Raw genomic sequence first — 23,362 nt, 5'->3', positions numbered from 1 at the left:
CTTAAATGCTTTACGCTGTGTTCAAATACCTTTCAAACACTTTTAATTTGTAGTGAAATCAAACTATTCCTTGTTTTGCTGAGGACCAACTGGGACCAAGGACCTCTGGGGGTCCCCACAGCCCACTTTGAAAACCACTGGACTAAACTGGAGAAAAATAGAGAGTGGGAGATTGCACTTTTTAATGAGATCATTGACCTTGGAGTAAAGCCTGCCTATTGTTTATGCCACATTGCCATTTGTCATGCAGGAGTGTTTTTTTTTTTTTTAATAATTCTTTCAAAATGGCTCTTTGAATTCACTGCTACAATGAACACAAAGACCCAAAACAACCCAAACAACAAAGACATTAATCAGAAATTTGGCACAACAGGATGTCTGTTATTCAGGTTGTATTTTTTTCTTGATAAAATTTATTTACAATTACATGTGGGGGTGGGTGTTTTCTTATTCTTTATTTCTTATCTGTGAAAGACTTTTGTCCACTCCCATAATGTTGTGGTTCCACAAAATGTGTCCTTATCAAGTCTGGGAAAAAAAAGTCTTGGTTCTGCTTGAGAGAAGGTCTAATGCTGCCCTAACCTAACCTGGCCTTCCCTGCCCCCCAAGCTACAGCACCGACAGGTTTTTTCTGAACACAGACTTGAGATTGGCAAAGAAAATGAAAACCAAACTGATGCACTCGAAGCCAGAGCTTTTCATACAGATGTCCAGCATCTACACCCCAAATAAATCCCTCCACCATCCAATGTTGGTCCTTTAGGTGCTGAACCAAACCGAGGACCATCGTCAGCGGGTGCTGCAGGCCGCCTCCAAGACGATGAGGGTGTGGTTCATTAAGGTGAGGAAGATGAAGGCCATCTACCACACGCTCAACCTCTGCAACATCGACGTCACCCAGAAGTGTCTGATCGCCGAGGTGTGGTGCCCCGTCTCCGACCTGGACTCCATCCAGTTTGCCCTGCGCCGAGGGACGGTGAGTTTGCGCCTTTCGTCTTTCCATAGCCAGGAGGCAATTTGAGGGGGGATGAGGGTGGGGGCCTTTCCCCTTGTCAGCAAAAAGACCAAAATACATCCTCCTTGTTAGCCTGCCACCTCCTCTGTATCCCCCTAGCAGCAGAGAGAGTGTTATCAGCAGCCTCACTGTGCTGTGTATTGATAAATTCATGGCACTGTCCATGGTGCTGAAGTGGTAAACAGATTTATCTAGCACTTGCCTTTTTTTTCTCAGTCCAGTCCTTCTGTTAGTTTTGTCTTGGGTCTGTAATATTCTCTACATTATATACTACAAATACTCAATTCTTTATCATTAGCATTATTATTATTATTAAAGGAATGGAATGGATCTTAATTGTCATTATACAAAAATGTACAATGAAACTCCGTTGGCTTCTCTCAATATAAAAACAAACAAATAAAAAACATTTAACATCTAAAAAACACACATTCCACCAGTAAAACAATAAACAAGCACAGCTATGAAATATATATTTATATATTATATATGTTATATTATATTGAAGCCTGTATACTCTGTAGAGCAGTGTTCATGATTAAAGTTACAAGTAGTCGTGGAAGAGCAAGAGGATCATAGTGACACACTGCTGCCAGTAGTATTCCTATAATACTCCTTTAATATTTCTATGATTTCTATGAATATCTCTATGATGGTATTTCTATTGGGCATTAATGCAGAACTACGTTTTGTGGAGATATACATAGGTATTTTGTGGTAGAGTGGGAGCAGGGGCGAGCTCTTATTGGACCATCCCCTGGTTAAAAAATAATAAATCACCTAGTGTTTATAACCATGTATAATCTTTAACAAAAATGCAGTTACAAGGAGTGGGCCAAATGCCCTTATAGTACCTTGAAGTTCCATTATGTTTTCTTTTATTTTTCTGTTAAGAAAAGCAAAAAAGTTCAGTTTCATAGTCACCAAATGTTAACCATCCTTACCCAGGTGTGCTGAATGATGAATCCCACTCATTTGTAAATAGGAGGCAGGTGGCTGAGCATTTGTTGTTAGCATAAGTAACACTTCCCAGACACTATATAAGAGCAGTGTGCAGAAAGCAGTGTCTGCAAAAATGCTAAATACTCAAGTGGGTGCTGTAGAGGCTGTAGGAAAGAAGAACTTATTAGGATGAACTCAAAAAGGCAAATGTCATTTTCCAGACTGTCAGTGTTGGTGTTACAGGAAAACCAAAAAGTCAACAATGACAAAAAAAAAAATCAGTAATGCTGTGAATGTCATCTGAGCAGAGGGACGTATAATCACTAAAATACAGTGGAAATGGTTTGACATTAGAATGCAAATAGACAGCACAGTTTCTGAAGCCCCAATATCAAGAGAGATGCAGCTCTACTTTATGAACACTACAAATCTTTTAGGCATATTTTTTTTGACCTGTGCTCTTGACAGCTCTTAAGATTTTTTCTTACCTCTGAGAAAAGCCTAAATAGGAAAATAGAAATCAGTTGTTCCTAACAAAATAAGAAGGAATCTGTGGAAACAAATAAAAATAAGAGGAAATTTGTTTGATCTGGCCCATTACCAGGGATTCATACCTCCTCCTGGTGATTGCATGATTCCTGTTTGTTAATACTTGCTGTTGAGTCATGACACATTTTGTATTGTACTGAGTGTGCTGCAAACAGTGGGAACAGTGCAATACCACCAAACTCAAACGGCAGTGTGATTTTCACATTCTTTGATGGAAACAAAGACAGAATTGTACCAATCCTGCACAACAGTTCACCTAAAGGTCACTGAGGCACTTTGCCTCACCGCTCTCTTACCCAGTGCTTGCTGAAATAACAGGAATAGGCCCTTACTGGAGAAATATTAACATGAAGCCAAACATAATAAGAATCCCTGCCACTAGCATTGCTTAGCTGTGACAAAACCGACCTGATGTCAGAAGTTTCTGATATTTTTATAACTTCACGGTCCTGTGAAGGTCTCTCTTAGTCATCTGCTCCTTTCACCTTTCATTTAATGTTTGTACATGATGTATTGGATATGTCAGTGCTCAGGACCTGATGTAATACTTATTTTTATTAAAGTAGTGTCTGCATTGAATATTCTGACTGCAAGTATAAATATTTTGATGTATTTGCTCTTTATTTCTTTCCACATTACATGTTTATTCCTTTTTATCTGGCTTTCCTTGCAAAAAATTGCTAGGAACCTGCTTGTTAACCCTTTGAAACCTGAAGAAATTCACCTGATTTCAAAAATTAGCAATAAATTAGTGAAAAGTTACAAGAAATTACCAGAAAATTTGCAAAAAATATACTGGAAAAATGGGGGAATTGGTTAAAAAAGGGAGAAAATAACCACAAAATTTTGTTGAAAATCAATTAGAAAAAAAAAATTGAATATGTTAGAAGTAATGCACAGCTGCGACATGCACGAGAAGAGTGATATTGATAATTGGTGTGTTTATCTGACAGGAGAGGAGCGGCTCCACGGTGCCGTCCATCCTCAACAGGATGCAGACCAAGCAGACTCCGCCCACCTTCAACAAGACCAACAAGTTCACCTCAGGCTTCCAGAACATTGTGGACGCCTACGGCATTGGGAACTACAGGGAAATCAATCCAGGTTATATTGGAGTTCATGATTCAGTAACACTGCCATATTTGAATTAATTGCCCATAATTTTAGGCAATTAACCGTAATTCCAGACCTGAACATCTATAATAATCGTCAGCATTTGAATTTAATATCCATTATAGTAGTCTCTAGTCAGATCTTACTGTAATTTCTTAGTCAACAAAAACTGTTTCTGCAGTATGAAAATATCATATGACTTTGCTTTTCCCATTTAACATTTATTTAAATTTTTGACTGTCATTTTGTCAAACTGAGCACTTGCTAAACAGAGTAGAATATATGGCGCTTAGTGGGACTAAATGCTATAAAATGATTGCTACATTTGTTTCCATTTACCAATAACTGGACTATTACTGTCATTGTTACACGACCCAAAATTTAAAGTGAAGACATGAAGCTGAAATCAGTGGGTTTAAAATTATGTGAGTTTCAGAAGATTTCCACTAGCACTGAGGCTACGTGCTGTTGACTGCTTGTATAATCTAATCTAATCGAATTTAACTATTACAGCTCCATACACCATCATCACCTTCCCCTTCCTGTTTGCGGTCATGTTTGGCGACATGGGTCACGGCGTGCTGATGACCGCTGCCGCTCTCTACCTGGTCATCCGGGAGAGTCGCCTCCTCTCCCAGAAGAGTGACAACGAGGTAAAGTAACATAGCAAGACAACAAGGTAGACCAGGCTGTTGCATGTTCTGCTGTTCCAGTCATGATAGGGACATATACATAGTAGAAACAACAGGTATGACATAGGAAACTGTGGTGGACGGACATTTTGCAGGCATCAATTCACAAATTCAGTTGTTGAACCAGTGTGAAACATTTGTCAGACCGATCATGACAATGGTACATCATTACGTCATCAACAAACATGTTTCCAGCTCTATAGATTGCATAAATTGTCTGCTTTTATCAGGCATAACATCTATTTTTTGGTATTTGGGGAAGGCTTTTTTGTAGAGTAATGGCATTTCTTTTGAGCTTTTCTTATTTTATAAACCATAACTCAGTTACACAATTTGGTTGTTGTAACGATAGATTTGTCAAAGGTTTTAAGTTATTTCCTGTCCCTTAAACAGAGCCATATTCTATGTTAATGAGGCGCTGTTCAGTCCCTAGGCCGGGGTATAACATAAATTGGGGGTTCATCCGGGATTTGAACCCAGAAACTCTCGCACCTGAAGTGAGAATCATTCCCCTAGATCCTCCTTTTTACTCCCAAATGGTTGATATGCCATTTTGGATGATGCTCCTCAGATGATTAACTCTGCAACCTGTGAGCCCACAGACAGGCCTTTTTTTTTAAAATGTTTCATTGAACTCTCTTTTGTTCTTTCAAAAATATCTAGAAAAATATAAATTTGCTACTAGGGCCTATAAACATGCATTTTTTTTGTTTGTTTTTAAGTGTAGGGACTTGTCTTAAAAGAAGGCAATAAAAAATGAATCCTAACCATCACTCGTTTGTTTTACTAAGAAAAAAAGTAAGAAAAAGTCAAAGGGAAGTGTGGTTATTTTAATTTTATAAAGGTTTTTTTTTTTTTAAATGAGAATTTACATTTTCCCAAAAAACCCCAACAGTTTTATTACTGGAGCTGATCCTTATCATTAATAGTAGCATTTGTAGTCGTAGGAGGAGGAATTGTAGTATTGGAGCTACTTATGTCAATCCATTTTAATATCATTTCGCTGTAGATGTTCAACATGGTGTTTGCTGGTCGGTACATCATCCTGCTGATGGGAATGTTCTCTATCTACACTGGCATCATCTACAACGACTGTTTCTCCAAATCACTCAACATGTTTGGCTCTGGATGGAGCGTCCGGCCCATGTTTAACGCCAAAGGAGGCAACTGGACGTAAGTCTGCCATTCCTACTTGGCCAAATATTGTCCTGTCCAAATATTGGATATCAAACACCTCATATATAATGCAGGTTCCTTCTTGACCACAAAGACACAAAATAGTCTTTAACTTATGTTATGGATTTTTTTTTAACATTTCATTTATTTCAAAAATTTCAAAAACCTTATTGGTTGAACATAGTTCACACACTGATTTGGACAGTCTTCAAAAGTATGAAAAAGGAGTTTGATCATTTGCTGGACTATGTATGGGAAAGAAAGAAAAAAACACTGAAATATAACTCTATAGAAAGTACTGGTTCTGTCATTCAAATTATTCAGTTGCTATCCAACCAATCTCAGCATTGTTATCTTATACCATATCACTGTAATTTTCTTTTTCCTACTTGGTCATTCATATTGTGCTTTATCCCCCTTGAGTCCTCAGCACCAGTTAAAGCTCACTGTGTAAGAGTAAGATGTGGCTTTCATCAAGAAATTTACTGTCCTTTGATTTATTCCTGAAAAAATATTTTTTTGCAGAAGCATGTTTTATTTCCCCCAATGGCAGTTCATCTAATAACATGTAAATGATTGATATTTCCTGCTGATTTACTGTAGGACAGAGACGCTGGATGGAAATGCAGTGCTACAGTTAGACCCAGCTGTTCCTGGTGTTTTCAACGGGCCTTATCCTCTTGGAATCGACCCGGTAAAAACCTGCATACTTACTAAAACAAGATGGGTGTATGGGTGCACTCTTGTTTTCTTTGTTTTCTTTGGTCCAAACAACAGTGGAAACGTTTCTCTTGGGACTGAAACTCATACCCAAGTTCTAGTGGTATTGTTCTCACCTGGCCAAATAAACCAGACTAAAGGACAGAAAGACCAAAGAGCACAGCCAGAATGTTTGGGTTGGTCTTGAATATTCGGACCTGTTATGATCTCCCTCCAGATCTGGAACATTGCTACCAACAAGCTGACCTTCCTCAACTCGTTCAAGATGAAGATGTCTGTGATCCTGGGTGTCATCCACATGCTGTTTGGAGTGTCTCTGAGTCTCTTCAACCACCTGTAAGTGCCTCACTAACAGCCACTGTTAGATGGCAACTTTTCTAATAATTTGGGGTGAGAATGTTTGGCTTTACAGTGATTTGGGTGCATTCATGATTCACTAGTGGGTGATTCAATTTGAGAACGATTTTAATTTTTTTGTACGATTTGATTCAAGTCTTTATAAAGGAAATCAACAGTAATCGAAACAGACCCCATTGTTGAACAACTTGTCCACCTATCTTTGTACCATAAATCACATTCTTGAAATTGCCTTATGTATGATAAGTAAAGTTGAACTCAACTGAATTTCCAGTGTAAAGCATTGCTTACAATGTGGAGAGCATTAAGTTCGACTGTCCTCTCCTTCATCTCACTGCAGGTACTTCAAGAAGCCGCTGAACATCTTCCTGGGCTTCATCCCAGAGATCGTCTTCATGGCCAGCCTGTTTGGCTACCTCATCCTGCTGGTCTTCTACAAGTGGACGGCCTATGACGCCAGTACATCCAAGGATGCGCCCAGCCTGCTCATCCACTTTATCAACATGTGTCTCTTCAACTACAACGACCCCACCAACAAGCCCCTGTACCGGGGACAGGTGCTCCCTCAACCTATCCACCCCTCTGTCTATCCTGGCTTCCTGCCCCTCCTTCATGTCCTTAAGAAGAGGAAGATAGCTTATTGATCCCCATGATTCTGTCTTAGCTTGCAAGCAGAGGTCAGGGTTTAGCTTCAGAATAGCACTCCTGAAAACAAGGATTTAGTAGGATGTCAAAGTCTTACAAACCTGTAAATTTTCAATTCAAGTAAAAAAAAAAAAAAAGACCAAGACCAAAATTTGCTGCTATGTGGCTCGTCTGAAGCAGTAGTGACAGGGAGCGGGCAGGAGAATGATTCGGGCCACAGCCAGGAATTGTGCAGAGAATTAGCAGCTTGTGATGAGCGCTCCACACCTCCAACGCCTTGTTAACCTCTCTCTGTTTGAATCTGTAGATGGGGATCCAGGTTTTGTTGGTGCTGATTGCCCTTGCATGTGTACCCTGTATGCTGATTGTGAAAACTATGGTGCTTCGGCGTCAGCACCTGTGGAAAAAGCACCTGGTATGTCGTTCTGACCCCCGCCTATAACCTTATTATTACTTTTGGTTCTATATAATCTATTTTATAACCTTTGATATAACCATTTGTTTTTCTTTCATTCCTATTCTGCCATTCATTTCAATGTACATTGTGTAATGTTGTGGTTGGTTGTGTTGCCATGAAACAATGCTTAAAGCATGCCTTGGAGAAGCTATGATATTTTCATAGGAAATTTGCTCAGCTATAGCTGTAGTACAATCTGAGGGCACCCTAATAGTCACTGATCTGCCACCAGTTCATTTCCAAATGTCCGTATATCCATTTTTTTTTTAAATGAAACATTACCAAGCCCTCCAAAATGTGACACATTGGAGTTTTAGTCTAGGTGACCAAACATCCCTGTTTTCAGGGGACAGTTCCCTGATGTGATGCTTCGTCCCTGGCTGGAGCTGTCCATGGAAATGTCCCCAGATCCCAGCACTCCAGACGGCACTGATATTACCTGGAGATGTCTTGTGATTTGTATTTTTTATCTCAAGACCACAAGAATTATATACTGCTTGTAAATGTGGGTATATCACTCTAGAGGCTTCTCTCAAATAAATTCTTCAAAAGTAGAAGTCGAACATCATATCAGTGATGCTGGCTCAACATCGGATTTCTTTTGTTTAAATGCTTGTGAAAGTTTTGTGTCTTGATTCACGAAAAAAAAAAAAGCCCTGTAGGTGCATTTCATGTGTCTTAGTCACCTGAGCCACCAGGAAATCCCAACCACTTTTATTTTGTTCCATCTTTGTCATTTAAGTTTGCCACTTTCTGAACTTTCTTAAACTCCCACTGACGTTTACCTCAACCAAGTAGCCCTTCAAATTAGCTCTGTCTCCAAAAATGTTTGTAGCCTAAAACTAAAACTCCAGTATGAGAAAACATAGAGGATCCAGTCTGTCAAAGTGTTACTGTTTTGGTAGCTAAGGACTCACTAGCTTACTGTCCTTAGGAAAGTACCATAATTTTTTTTTTTTTTTATTGTTTGCTACCTGTCCTGCTACTTGAGTGGTGGATATATCTCATTTTGAAATGAACCTTTCACTTAGTGGGTGCCCTCTTCCCCTGTAAAGTTGGCAAAAAAAAAAAAAAAAAAAGAAGAACAAAGCATACACCCCAAGGCCTGCTTTAAGCTAGACACAGCTCTTGTGGCTTTTGTATCTAGTCCCAGAAGAGGGAAGAAACCCCTGCAGAGAATCTAGAGCAGTCTTTAGAGCAAACAGGCGTGTCCTCATCATGCACCGGACTCACCCAACAGGGCACGCAGAAGTTTGGAGGGGTGCGGGTGGGCAACGGGCCCACGGAGGACGAGGCTGGCATCATGGACCACGACCAGCTCTCCCAGCACTCAGAGGAGGGTGATGAGGTAAGCCCACAAAACATCGTTTAAATTTGAAAATGCTGCACCTTACTGCCTTACTAACAAAATGCCATGCCTCCTTCTAAAAATGCTGTATCACTAAAAATATGCGAGATAGTAAAACAATATGGGAGCTGAAATGTCTGCTGGTCAAGTGCAAAGTTATGACTGCAAGTTGTCTTTTCTGTTCAAGAGAAGTCTTATTTATATCTTACACGCCAAACTGTCTACAAACCATGCACCTTTATGTCTGAAAACAACCCTATTTCTTTCTCATTCACCCCATTTCTCAAACGAGTCATGTCTTGTCCTTCATGTCTTCTTATCTATTTGACCTGTTGCCTGCCTGGCCTTTTCCTGCTAAAATTAATGTCACTGCATTATATAATCATGCAGTCTCGCACCAAACCTGTCCACCCACTTGTCTGACTTAGTGGAAAATATTGCAAATTCCTCCCTAAATCAGTCTCCCTAGACCCTTTAGTGTTTCTCCTTAATTAGGCAACAAAAAAATACTGTAGGAGAGAGAGCAAGGGAGACCCAGGTTCCAGAAAAGGGCGATCCCCATTAGGGTACTGCTGATAATTGTGAAGGCCAATACCAGTATTTTTGGATTGAAGCAGTTGATATTTTACATCTTTAAATTTGCACATTTTCATCACAAAATTTCCAAAATAGTTTGCAGTGTCATTCCCAGATTTTTATGTTTGGCAGGGAAATGTCTCCGAAGCAGCATTTACATGTTAGTATTGATCAATTATACATGTAAATTCACAAAATGCATCATACCTCTATCAGCATTAGATTATACTAGCAGGCCCATATCTGATTTTAGTTCAGTTTAGTTTCATCACAGCAGTTTCAGCTCCAGCCTGTTAAAAGCTGCAAAACCTGTATCTTTTATCGCTTATTCACTAACACCATGCTTCACTCCTTCTTGGACCTGTGTATGAAAAAGCAGTCTTTTTTATGGGTGTTACCCAGGGATAGAGGTAATGTGGGCACAACTGAGTGGACGAAAGGAGGGAGGGATCGGATGGGATGGAATGAAATAGATAAGAGTTGGATTTTTCCATTTCAGAAACATAAACACTGAGGTGGTTTACATGAGAACCAGCCCCATCAAGCCCTTACGGCAGCGAGTGGAATTTCTGAAAATCCCCCCCTTTTTCCTCTCTCTCTCTCTCTCTCTCTGACTCAGAGCTCTGGTGTCTCCCGTGTCTCCTGCATCGTAAATCTTACAGTGTTTATGTTATGATAGCACGTTGCCCTGCTGTTGTCTTAAAGATTTGCATTATATGATGACCATTTCACAGTTTGGGCACTCACCGAAGAAGCCATGACTTAACAGGCTGTGGAATTTGATATTGCATAATGTTGGGAGTAGCATTTTTTTTTTAAGTACTGCAAGAAGAATACCAGACTGGACAACCTGTCCAGCACTTTGAGCAGAAAGTGTTGGACTTGGGAAGAGAAGAGAGGAAAAAAGTAGTTGCGTCTGTACACTTACTTCATGCTCCCACATAGGTCTAGGTTAAAACCTAGAGTATGGCTGGACTGCAACTAAATTTAAAGAATGGCTGTTTTGACTTCGGTGAACAGCGGGTGTTTTCAAACCCTGATTATTTATACAGTTTAATAACACCAATTTATTTATCATATGAAATAATAATAAGCTTTTCCTCTGCATTGTATGGCTTATCTCATCTTGACACAACTTGCCTGTTTTGGTTTTCCATTGAGCGAAGGTTGTAGATAATAGCTGGTACTTGTTTTGGTATCACCTCCGCTCTGGTTACAAGTGAGCTGAACCCATACTAAAGGGTGAAAGAGGTGAAAACACTGCAGACTATTGCAGCCAAATAGGCTATTTAGTTGTGTATTTCTATTGAAAATGTTTGAAAAATCTACATCTCTGGTGTGTCACTGCACGCACACACCGGCTTGCCCTGCCCCACCTTGTCCCGTCTCTTTCTCTCTGTATGTGTCTGCTCTGTTGATTTTCCTCGTGTTTTATAAACTCGTCCACACAACTCACGTCTTGAAGTTTTTCCACCCACGATTCCATTTACATGACAGCAGGTGAGCTGTGTGTGGCAGCGGGTTGCAGCAGCTCTGTATATAACCAGGAAATGACAAAGCTAATCTAAACTTGTATCATAGTTGATAATCTATGTAATGTATTTTTTTTTTTTACATGCAACGTCACGCCGATTCATTCTGAAATAAATGAATGAAATTCATTCTGACATACTCTACTTTTGCCCTTATTTTAAGTTGCACTGCATAAGATCATCAACTAAATCCCCCAAAATCTAAATGCAGTTTAATCTTGCTCATCCAAATGCTGCCCCTTAATTCTGAAACAACATTCACAGTGGGAGTATGAAATAAGTGAGCTGATTTTGGTTTTTTTTACTGTGACAAAACTGCAAAAATAAACTGGGTTAGCCTTTATTTAGCCTTTTGCATCTCCCTTTGTCTTGCCTCAGCTTTTAAGTTGACAAAACTGATAAAAAAGCAGCGGGCATTCTGCTGGACACATAATTTGTTTTGTTCATCTCACTTTCACCTATGGACTCCTGAGTGGTGCCACTAACCTCTGACCTTTGCTTACTTTCAAGCACTCAGAGGAAGAGCCGGTAAGAGCCCAAGTTTGGTGTTCTCAGCATGTCTGGATGCTGTCTGCCTGCCTGTCTATCTGTGTTTGTATCTAGTCCAGCTCTTTATTTGAGCTCTGGTTGATTTGTCTCAACCTCCTGTACTCCTCTTCTCAACTATCCACCTCCTAGTACAAGGCATGCATATGTGGGTGATAAAAAGTTAAATTGTGTGTGTGTGTGTGTGTGTGTGTGTGTGTGTGTGTGTGTGTGTGTGTGTGTGTGTGTGTGTGTGGGAGAGCGATGGACATTGTGTACAAGCCACATTGCAAAAAAATTGCATCTTAACAAGTAATTCAGCCACGTTTTTATTCTCTGAATTGTATTTTTTTTCTTCAAACTAGTGAAAAAAAGTACCAATGAGAGGAGGCCGCTCCGGTTGTTTCTGATGGAGTCTGATCTCTAGAAGCGAAAGCTGAATAAAGCACATTAGTCCACAATCATCAATGGCACTATTTTAAGGAAAACAAGTTGATTTGAAATGGACACAAGTGAAATTATCGCATGCCAGCAACTATTTTAGAGAAAGGGCTGGTAAACTAAAACATGCATTTTTTCATTAAAATGGTTTTAACGGTCATCACTGGGTGTAGAAATCATCATGAAACTGTTTCACTTGGAATTAAAAAGTTACTTTCACATGTAAGAGTGCGGATGATCCAGTCAAAAATTCTCCAATGAGGAAAGCTATTGTTGAAAATTCTGCCATTTAAACTCAGTTTTGCTGCAGGTAGTGACTCTCAGGAACTCTCAAATCTCAAGAATAATATTAAATAATAAAATCCTTGTTTTAAGTGGTTTTACTGTCCCTTTAAAAAAAATTAAAAACAAGTTCAGACTTCATCGCCCATCGAATGGCTTGTTAAGATGGTTTTTCTGCAGCAGCCTCACAATGGGAGTCCCACTGTGAACACTGACTGGAGATCAACACCTGGGTTTCTTGTGACTCAGATTAGTCAGAGGCAGTTTGCTGATGCTCACAACTCTCTTTTGACTGAACTGTTGATGTAGCCACTCCATCGTGCTCACTTCCTCCATCACGGATCCTGAGTTTTCCTTCTTGTACGTTATAAATTCGCATGACTTCGCTCAGCTGGAATGTTCGGTGACAACATTTATCATCCGAGCCACTCCTTGCATTTTGCCATCACGGCATGTTGGCCGCTGTTGTTTTCATTAGCCACTTGCGTCTGAGATCCTTTGAATGGGAACAATGAGTCCTGGTTCCATGAACTCTTTTGCACGGATCCAAGGACAAAAGAGAAGCATGGAAAGAGGAAGCAGGGCCAGCGCCAAGCCAAACCCAAGTGAGAGCGACGTACAGCCATTGAGTCCCATGTTTCCCCTCCCGGCCCGCTCTGTACAGGAAGGGCTACCCTCGCTCCAGGACGGAGAGAGTGGAGGAACTTTGTCGGCCTTACAATACACAAACAAGGTCCTGCGCTGTGATCCTGCAGAGGGAAGGAGGAAAAAAAAAAAGAAGAAACGAACCCAAACAAACCAGATGTCTTCGCTCTTTGTGTTTTTCCTGATTAGAGCTCAGGCCGTGGCGGGGTCAGAGGTCAAATCAGCCTGCTATGAACAACACTCATTAAGAGGAGAACAGAATTTCCATGCCAAGCCGTTTGCACTGTTACTACCATGCTGGCACTCAGGTTGTTATGATTGGACAGCAGGGTGATAATGATCTGCTGGTGTCAAGTATTCAGTTGAATTTTGTTATAATGGCTCATTTGAGAGGCTGAGATGACCAGGTTCTTAGATGAATGTAATCACACACACCAGCCTGAAGTCACGCTGGAGAACCAGCACCATAAAAGCTTAAGAAAGTAAGCATGAACCATGCAGAGGACAGAAAAATATGTAAATGTAGCCATAGCTTGCCAGTTTGTGTATCAAGCATCTCGTCTCTTCACTCCAGTTTGACTTTGGTGATGTAGCCGTGCACCAAGCCATCCACACCATAGAGTATTGTCTGGGCTGCATCTCCAACACCGCCTCCTACCTGCGCCTCTGGGCCCTCAGTCTGGCTCATGCACGTAAGTATCACATGCACTATATGCAATATAACAGATCAAAAAGGTTATGGGTAAAAGGCTTTTTTGAAAAGTTGGTGCTTGTACACCATCGAAATGATCACTACCCAGTCCCCGAAAAATGCAATTCTTACAGAACTCTCCAAATTTCAAAGGTTTTGGCCGCCATCTTAAAGAATTAATTTGTCAATGGTGTTCCTCAAGGTCTTGGTGTCCTGATGTGGTCATTTGGAGGGATATTTGACCATTTTATTAATTCTCCAGTGGTCAAAAATGGTTAAATTTTGCACCAAATCTGTGTACCAAATGGTACCAGCCCAAAAACTGCTGCAACAACTAATGAGGCATAATTGAACATGGGAATGGCGGCATATACTAACATCATAGTGTTCTAATCCTTAGGCACTCTAAATAAATAAAAAGTTGCATAACCCAAACACATTGTTTATTACACATATATGACTATAAATCTTCAGGTTTACAGCTTTCAGATGATGTTTACCACTTCTATTTGGCATTTACTGTTGACTTTTATTTCCCCCTGAAGATCCCTTGTCCCCTTGCTAAAATGGGTCTAAGACAGGGCTGGAATAAAATGTAAAAAAAACCCAAAACAAAACAAAAAAAAAACAATAGTATGGGCTATTAAGAAATAGCCAATATATTATGCTGATACTCAGTCTGTGGGTTTTCATTTACAAGGATTCAGTGTTTCCCCCCCGAATGTTATTCTTGTTATGGTGGAAAAACCTGAAACAGCACCTAGACCACCACATGACACCAAAACTCTCACTGAGACCTGGACCAATTAAATTCTTTTAAGTGAGTTAGCAGCTCCTTAAGGGATCATACCAGTGAAAAGTACCGGCTGCTTTTGTAAACGGTCTCTCTGCGGGAAGATAGTCCCCGGGGAAACATTTGCTTTACACAGCCAATTATCAGTGGTGACGACTTTGTTCGCTGCAGAAGCAGATCATTATAAGGCGGCTGTTTCAACAAAATATTGAAATTTTGATTAAATGTTGTGAAATCTTTAGTACCGCCTGATTTGCAAAAGGGTTTGTTGCGATGTAAAATGTGGCTAAACTGTACTAAATAAGCCAAATGTTAAAAATCACTGGCATGCTCCTTTAAGGCAGGGTGAGGCACTTTCACTGCAGGTTTTATAAACTGTTGAGTAAAATCCTCCCACACCACATTGGAATGAGTCTTCAGATTGTAATAATAATAATTAAAAAAAAAAAAAAAAAACATTTCCCAGCTGTGGTCACTTAATCATATTATCATATTATCAAACACTGATTTAAGGACTTTATCAGCCCGCATTCTAATTTTTCACCGTCTGTGTTTCCAGAGCTGTCGGAGGTGCTCTGGTCCATGGTGATGCACTTGGGTCTGTCTTCCCGCAGCGGGGGCGGCTTCTTTGGCCTGTCAATCATCTTCTCGGCCTTCGCCACCCTCACTGTCTGCATCCTGCTCATCATGGAGGGCCTGTCAGCCTTCCTGCATGCCCTCCGCCTTCACTGGTGAGACACACACACATACGAAAATGCTTTTACGTGCACAAATTACACCTTAACGCAATATATTTGCATATATATAAATATATATGTAAGACATGTAAAAGTTTACGCTTCTCAGGAGAGCAAAAATGCACATACACACTAGTATCCCACACTAATACAACACACACCAAGCTATGACCTGTCACCTCTTAGTCACAACAACTGCCCTTCAGGCTTTCAGGCATGGGAGGAACGTTAGCATCATTTTTGCTCTAAAATACTTCACCATAATGCATGTGTGTAGGACTCCAGATAACCCAAACACACTCCAGTTCCATCGCCTCCTAGCACCACCTCCGCCCTGCTGGTCCAGCAGACGCTGGTGTGAAACTCACCAGAGCACGGTGAAGTCAAACATTCAGAGCAATTACGAGAATCAGTAATACAATAATAAACTTAGAATTCTGAGATAATTGTCTCATTCAGAAAAACAATGCACTTCCTTACACTCCCCTTATACCTCCCTAAAATAAATACATATTACATGAATAAATACTCAATTACTTGTTAATTTTTTTAAAAGAAAAAGTGTTTGAAGGAAATCGATTGTAGAATGAAAGTGCCACAGCATGAAAGAGAGTTTGATGCCAGTTGAGCATGAGGATGAAGACAGTGTTCAGTTTCCAGCCTGCAGTGTAGATAGTGGAGTTTAGTTTGACAGATGATGCGGTTCAGGGCTCCTCTCGTCTGTCTTCACTGTCTGGCATGGAGCCATTTCTGTCTTTTCTTAATGAATATCCATTCTTTTATTGACTCATTTATCCTCCCACTTGTGTGCGCTCAGGAAAAATGATCATATGGGAAATCAGAGTTTAAAAAAGCAAACATAGTTTTATCTTTGAGATTAACAGGTACGCTCTGCGGCATCCTGCACTTATGCACCGCGGGGCCTTTCCGTTTGAGCGCGGTAACTGAAAGAAGTGCGTTTATTTTCTTTAATCCGTGTCTGGTTCAAGCTATTAGGGCAGTGCCTTACCTCATGGTTTTGAAATGACTTGAGAAAAGGAGGGGGAGAATATCGTGTGTGTTTTTGTTGGAGCGGGGCATGGTGTTAATGCTTTCGAACCGCTACTCTCAGGGCTGATTGGTGTATACAGGTTGAAGTGGAAGCTGCTTCTGTCAAACACCAGCTCATGTCTGTCGCTCTTGAAACCAGTGAAAAGTGAGCCGACCACCTCAGGCTGTGAGAGCTCAAAATGTGTGTGTGTGTGTGTGTGTGTGCATCCCTGCCTGCCAGCCTCCCAGCACATGGCCAGGCAGCGTGGTCGAGTGTTTGCACAGGTTTAATCCCCTTATCAGCCAAAAGCAATCACTGCAGAAATGTTTTATACTAAATGCATGAGCAGTTAAAAAAAATAAATAAATACAGGTGGAGATGCAGATCTAGGCAAAAGTGTATCCTGTGCTGTTGTATTTACATCATAGTGGAAGAAGCGGAAGAACCAAATGAGCACCAGACATGTTCAACTGTCGTTAATGTTCAAATCAACAAAATTGAAGTGCTGCAGAAATCGTTGAGTAGTGTTAATGGTATTCATGTGAATTGATCATTTTGATTTTTAGGATTTTGAAATACTGCCATCAGTGTGCCCCTGAAGAAAAAAAATGTACATGACTACTTTTGCATTCTCCAGCAAAATGTGTGTGTTCTCCTGAGAAACTTTTGCATTCTCTCCCGAAGCTTTTGTGTTCTCTTGAGACTGTTTCTCGTTCCCCCGAGAAACGTTTGAGGAAGGTGTCGGGTCAAATGTCAAAAGTCAAAATGGCTTTATATCTTAAGCTAAGCTCTCAGTAAAACTTTTACAGGTCGGTGCATGGTTTACGTTAAGTGGCCTACGTGCAGTGACCCGGAGGAACTTTGACATTTCTGCCCACGTCTGCAAAAACGTGGGGAAAGAAATCCACACTCTGTGTTTCTCAGGAGAATGCAAAAGTTTTTGTGAGAACATAGCAGTATTTTATTTGTATTTCTTTCCTTTAGGGGCTCCATAGGTGGGAGATATCAGAGCCTACAAAAAAAACCTACTTACAGTCACCACCAGGGGGCATACAAGAGCATTTTTTTATTCTGGTCAACAGCTTGTATTAATCATGTCCAGTTGAGAATGGCATTCTAAATGGCTAAGCATTTCCACGGTCCAAATGTACTAATATAGGAAAGCAGATTTTTTTTTTTTTTTTTTTTTTTTTTACTGCTGATACAAAAATTCTGAATTGTTATAAATTCAGGAAGCACCAAAACAAAAGTTGGCATTTTGCTCATGAGTGACAGAAAGTGATGCCGTCGTCCATTTGCTGTAGCTTTCCGAATCACAAAGAAATGAATTTGCCTACCATGTGTAGCTTAGCTACGCATACAGAGAGAAAATTCAGGTTGTTTTGTTTGTGTGTAGCCCGATAGGTCAATTATGATGTCGCTTTTAAGCTGAATGGGCTGATTTTTTCACTTGGGCTTAATGAAGCTAGCTGGAAAAAAAAAAAAAAAAAAAAAAAAACCTTAACATGGCATCAACTCTCCATGGGCAACATCAAAGGTGCATGCAGGTCTTTATTTACATGGTAAATAAAAAGTCCATCAAAAACAAAAAGCAGTTGTTTTTTTGCCATCGTTGTATGCTCTGATGTCACTTAAATTGAAATCGAAGATGTCGGTGTTCCTCCAGCGCGTGACAAGTGGCAGCCTGTTTTTAATGATCTCTTAGTCAAAACCAGCGCAGCGTGAAACTCAAGTCGATCCGTCATCGGGGGGAGCACGCACAGTAGCATCTGCGCTCAGATCAAAAAACAGCATATTGCAGGCACTCACTTATTATTTGTCATAGAGAACAAAGGAGAGAGCCAGTCAACAAAGCAGGGTTTGGATGCAATCGCTTCTTTTCTTGGCAGTGCCGCTCCAAATTATCCCCAGTTGTTAAGTAAATAAAGCTTGGGGAAAGTTTGGAAGCTCGGGTGGAAAATGATATTAGATGCAGGGGTTTTGCTATAGTTAAGGGTTTAGTGAACTGACGCCTCTGTACTGAACCCCCAACTGCTCTGTGGCACTGCACTGCGAACTCTCAGGTTTCGATGCACATTTCTGCCTGATGGTAAGAAGATAGTCGCTGAACAACAACACCGCTCAACAAGCCTTCCCTCGTTCGATAAAGACTAAAAAGAGTAACGGAGCATTTCTCACGATGGTGAGTGAGTGGAAATAGTTCAAAACAAGCAGCGGTCAACCTGGAATCTCTGCTGTGGAGTCCACTGTTCACACGCAGATGCTGATGAGTTGTCTGTAGAAACCCACACACGTACGCACACACCAGAGTAAGTTAGCTGTGGTGTGTGTTGGTTTACCAGCATTTTTTCCATCCCCGCAGCTGTGTGGAGAAGCAGATGAGCGGATCTCTCATTTCTTCCCTCTCTTTAAGCGTTGCCCTCTCACAGCTTTGGCAGGCCAATATTTGCCACGGCTGGGAGACATTCCTGGGCGCTCCCCTCGCCTGCTGAGGCCAGGAACCAGTGGGAATCGAAAACCCACTCCTTGTGTGTGTGTGTTTTTTGGTGTGTTTTTTTTCCCCTGATAAATGAAGACATCAGAGGTTGTCGAGATTTGAGAATTACAGGATTCTGCTAACCATGTCCCGAGGAAAACATCTTCAGTGGCGGTATACAGCATAACATTCACAGATTAAAATGACTAATCCGGTCAGTTTGGTAATCAGGATATACTGACTTTACTTATTATGGTATGTAGCTTTTATCCAAAATGAATGTTTTGTAATGAAATCTCGAGAGTGAGTGTCATCCATGGTCCAAAGTGTTCCTGTTTGACATCACATGGCCCAGAAACATGACAGAGCTCAATTTCACTGACCGAAATATGAAGAAAAGTTTCACTGACATATTGGTCTGGCTCTGAATGGTCTTTGGTCATCACAGCCATATTTGGCCACATACCAATCTGAGCTTATGCAAACTGCTTTCCTCATAAATGTCCCCTCCACTCACTCTCACAGGTCATTTATACATAGCTCTGGCATCTCTGTTGGGATGCGTGAATGTTTTAAACGCAAACAGCGACATCCTGAATGCAAGATAGTTGTAAGGAGTTGAAAAGGCAACGGTTCCCGCTGGCTGCTGCCAAGCATCTGGCATCATAACTGTGGAGCGTGGGGCTTGTTAAAGGCAGAAATGTGGGCTAATGGGCAGAACGGGTTACTGAATATGGAAATCAAAGAGTTCCACTCGGATTTCCACGCTCCACACTGCAGCTACAGAAGTTTATTTGAGGTTTTTTCAACCCGTGTTCAGGAAGCAGTGGCACGAGAGGTTTGCCTTTTTACCATATATTTATTGAACTTTCCTTATTGCGGATGTACACTAGAAGGCACTGATACAACAACCAAAATGAACTTCCTGGATTGCCAACGCAGCAAGCTGGATCAGAGCCACTTTGCCCTGACAACATAAGGAAATATTTGCGAGAGATAGAAGTGTGCTGCATCATGTAAGTTGGAAAATCAGCTATCAGCCTGTCATTGTGATGGTCAAAAGTTGGTCAAAGTCCCATTACAGCCACTGATCTCTTTCCTCTTGGTCTTTCCTTGTGCAGGGTGGAGTTCCAAAACAAGTTCTATTCTGGCCAGGGCTTCAAGTTTGTCCCGTTCTCTTTCGAGAGCATCCTGGAGGGACGGTTTGATGAGTGATCGGGCCTCAACCCCTCCATCGTGATCAAGCAGAATCCCCGGGCTTCCCTCCTCTCCTCTCTGTGTGTGTGTGCATGATCCCAGCTGCAGCCCTCTGTCACCCTCTAGTGGCAATCTGTGAAGTGTTGTCGTGTATGAGTTGTACTTGTACCCTTGTGAAGAGTTTTTCCATTGCAGACGTGCCATGCTGTATCCATACTGTGTATCAGCGCTGTACTCAGCAGTTGTTCATGTTGACCTTTGTGTTAACATCCTCTGTCCCAACTCTCCTTGAAACTTGGCCATTATCAAATATTACATGCCAGGATTTTATTATTTTGTGTGTAGCTGTACTGAAACAGAACCTAAATGCCACCCTGTGTGTATTCTTTGTCTGAATCATAGCAGAAACATTTATTGAATTTCTCCTGTTCCTGTTTCATACTGTCCACAAAGCAAACCAGGGATTTTAAACAAACATGATAGGACTCAGAAATACATTGTTTATTGCACAGAGTTTTGGCAACCTGTCACCTTGCCAATTTAGAGATTCTGGCAGTGAGAGGGGTCAAAATTGAAAGAAAGAAAGAAAGAAAGGAAAGAAAATCTGATTTCTTGTCTGTGCTCTTTACCTTATCTGGAGAGAGAACCATGACCTTGTACCCATGAAGTCGTTTTACAAGATGTTGATTTCCTGTGGTTGGTGGGGTTATGTTCTCAGTCCAAATGACCTGCACCACACTTCTCTTAGGAGAGGATGGAGACACAATTAAATCAGCAACTCTTAACATTCTGGGTGGAACACTTTTACGTTTACATACCATGTAGTACAATTACGCAGTGAAAAACAAAGATTCATTCTGTGCAAAAAAATAAAGACCAACTGTTTTCTATTGCCTGTGCAATCATGGGATCTACAGATGCAACCACTGTAGAAGTTCCACTATAAATCACTGCTGTTGCAAAGTGGAAATGTTTAATTTTCGGAAAAGTGCAAATAATAATCTGGTGATGACATCGATAGGGAAAGGATTTGAGCTGCAATATGGTGAACTTGTATAAAGAAAGAATAAAGGCTACACAGGCAGTCGGTATTAGTGCATTAAACATGAAAGTAAGGGGTCTTCTGCTATTGTTACCACTGTAGCCATAAACCAGTGTTACATTTAGAAGATTTTCAACTGTAAGGCTAACACATCCTGTCAGTGTTTTCCCAGACTGCCCTCCGTGCTGTGATTTGTGACTCCCCCGCAGCCTTTTTGTGTGTGAACTGTGACATGCTTTTCAAATGTCAAGTCTCTTGGTCAAGTTAAACTGCACTGATGAAAGAAAGTTAAGCACTGAAAGCATATTGTCCATCGTGGATTAGTGAAACTTCCATTTATTTGTCTGCATATCTTGTTAAAACTGTTAACATTATTCGATCATGATAGCATAGCCATAAAAAAAAAATGAATTCACCTCCGATAAATCAATATTGATGGCCTGCTGAAATAGCTCCACAGTGAAACATATCCGTTTAAAGAACATCCAAAGCGAGGCAGAGTAGCTGTCACCTGCTAATCAAAACAATGATTGTGAAGTTGATCTTTATTTATTATTTTATGATAGTTTGTTATTTTATTGCAGTGAAATCATATTTTTATAAGTGGTGAGATGAAATGTGATCAACTTGTGCATGTATTTGGATGTACAAAAGCCTGCAGAACGAGATGCCGTCTAAACTAGAAAATGCAGTTGTCGTTGGTGAGTTACTGATGGTATTAAACATTGAAACTGGTGACATGGACGTCAATGTGTTTGTGATCGATATTAAATGAAGACTTGGGGATTCATTTTGTGTCCTGTCTTATGTTTTTGTTTGATTTTTAACTGCCCTTCTCCCCTTGTATTACATATTGTTGGGTTCTCTACTGCAGTGGTTTTCAAAGTGGGGTGCAGGGACCCCCAGGGGTCTTTGAGAGTCTTCAGGGGGCCCTCAGCAAAATGAGGAATAGTTTAATTTCACTGCAATTTAATTCACTACAAATTGTTACAATGCATGGAATGTATGAGGGATTATATCCTTTCTAGTGTAATCTCACCATTTTTTTCAGTGTTTAAATATCACATTGAAACTATTTAACTGTTTGAAACCTGGGCAAATTTATTTGGTTTCTTCCACAACATGGGAAAAAGGCAATAGTAGATTAGCAATAAGGTAAGGAAAACAGTCAAAAAATTAGCAAGGAAATTAGGGGATGCATGATATTATTGTCATGTCATTGGTTTTGGCTGATATCAGCTTTAAAATGAAATATTGGTATCATCCCAAAATGAAAATTTCTTATGATATGCTGATATTTGAAATAGGCCAAATTTGAAAAAAAATATGCGCATAAATCACAATCAGCATCAGAGCAAATGAGCAAAAAATCCAATACCGTACATCCCTACAATTATCATACAATTATCAGAAAAAAGCTTGAAAATTGATGATTTATTTAAAGGTCAGATCAGCAATGCCAGATCAGACTTCCTGTGTGTAAATGCATATGAAAGGTGTCTGAACCCAATCTGAGCCTATGGTCAGACACCCTCCACAACAGTAATACTGACTACAAACTAAAATATCTCTTGATGTAACGGTCTCCATAGGACACAATCACATCAAGTGGGGGTCCGCAGCTTATTGAAAGTCAATTTGGGGGTCCTGAACATGAAAACGTTTGAAAACCCCTGTTGTACTGTAGTAATTGATTCCTTAGAGGAATTTCAGGATGCTATTGTGTTGTGCAGAGGGAACAGTGTGACCTCTGGAAAACAGGGCAGAAATGAAAGCTGTGCTGCCAAGCCACTCCACCTACTTCCCAATCTCCCCTTCCCATATGGTCGAGTTGGTTGCCGCTGAAAAAACAACAACTGGAAAGACATGTGACATTTGAAGAGATTTGCAGACCACCTCCTGCCTCTTGATGTGCCGTGATGAAAGTATACCTGAGAATTCACTCACTTCAGGGCTCACTGAGCTGTCGTACGCGCCACTTGAAATAAGATCACCGAAATGTGTCTGAAATGTGTCTCTGAAAACATTTGATGCAAGAAATAAACCATGCAGCTGCTGAATCCTTCTTCACTGTAGACCGACGATGGTTAGTTAAAAAGTCTCTCGGGAGTTTCCAGATACTGTGACTCATGCTGGACTAATTTCCATAAAGTAGGCCAGACCTCAACTTAAATCAAATGAGGAAACGCCAATGTGACACCCCAACTCTCAAAATGCCATGCAAATGCTACCAGAGTGCATTGCATTGTCGATCAGTCGCTATATCCTTATGTTCAACACTTTACTCCAAGACAATATGTCTTGAAATCTACTGGGGCCAATTGCCATGAAATTTGGTGAGCACCTTCATGCTCCCCAGAGGATGAAACCTCTCAATTTTG

At 40.6% G+C, this 23,362-nt stretch overlaps 1 protein-coding gene across 3 annotated transcripts in view; it reads left to right on the top strand.

The window, feature by feature from the left end:
- The window catches only part of atp6v0a1b (ATPase H+ transporting V0 subunit a1b), a 28,617-nt gene extending 6,846 nt beyond the window's left edge, over positions 1 to 21,771 (top strand). The window contains exons 9-21 of one of the 3 annotated variants that reach the window (XM_030078164.1): positions 764 to 976; positions 3,460 to 3,610; positions 4,133 to 4,272; positions 5,321 to 5,484; positions 6,091 to 6,181; positions 6,425 to 6,543; positions 6,905 to 7,121; positions 7,517 to 7,624; positions 8,814 to 9,014; positions 11,633 to 11,650; positions 13,590 to 13,707; positions 15,059 to 15,230; positions 19,864 to 21,771. In XM_030078164.1, the coding sequence (XP_029934024.1) occupies positions 764 to 976; positions 3,460 to 3,610; positions 4,133 to 4,272; positions 5,321 to 5,484; positions 6,091 to 6,181; positions 6,425 to 6,543; positions 6,905 to 7,121; positions 7,517 to 7,624; positions 8,814 to 9,014; positions 11,633 to 11,650; positions 13,590 to 13,707; positions 15,059 to 15,230; positions 19,864 to 19,957 (1,806 nt within the window). In that variant the 3' untranslated portion in view covers positions 19,958 to 21,771. The remainder of the gene's footprint in view (positions 1 to 763; positions 977 to 3,459; positions 3,611 to 4,132; positions 4,273 to 5,320; positions 5,485 to 6,090; positions 6,182 to 6,424; positions 6,544 to 6,904; positions 7,122 to 7,516; positions 7,625 to 8,813; positions 9,015 to 11,632; positions 11,651 to 13,589; positions 13,708 to 15,058; positions 15,231 to 19,863) is intronic. The other 2 variants (XM_030078165.1, XM_030078166.1) reach the window with 2 other exon arrangements.
- The last annotated feature ends 1,591 nt before the right edge of the window (positions 21,772 to 23,362 follow it).

Source organism: Myripristis murdjan, chromosome 19 (genome assembly GCF_902150065.1).
Source record: "Myripristis murdjan chromosome 19, fMyrMur1.1, whole genome shotgun sequence".
Lineage (NCBI taxonomy): Eukaryota > Metazoa > Chordata > Actinopteri > Holocentriformes > Holocentridae > Myripristis > Myripristis murdjan.
Note: the sequence above shows the minus strand (reverse complement) of the source record. Positions and strands in the feature narration are given on the sequence as shown.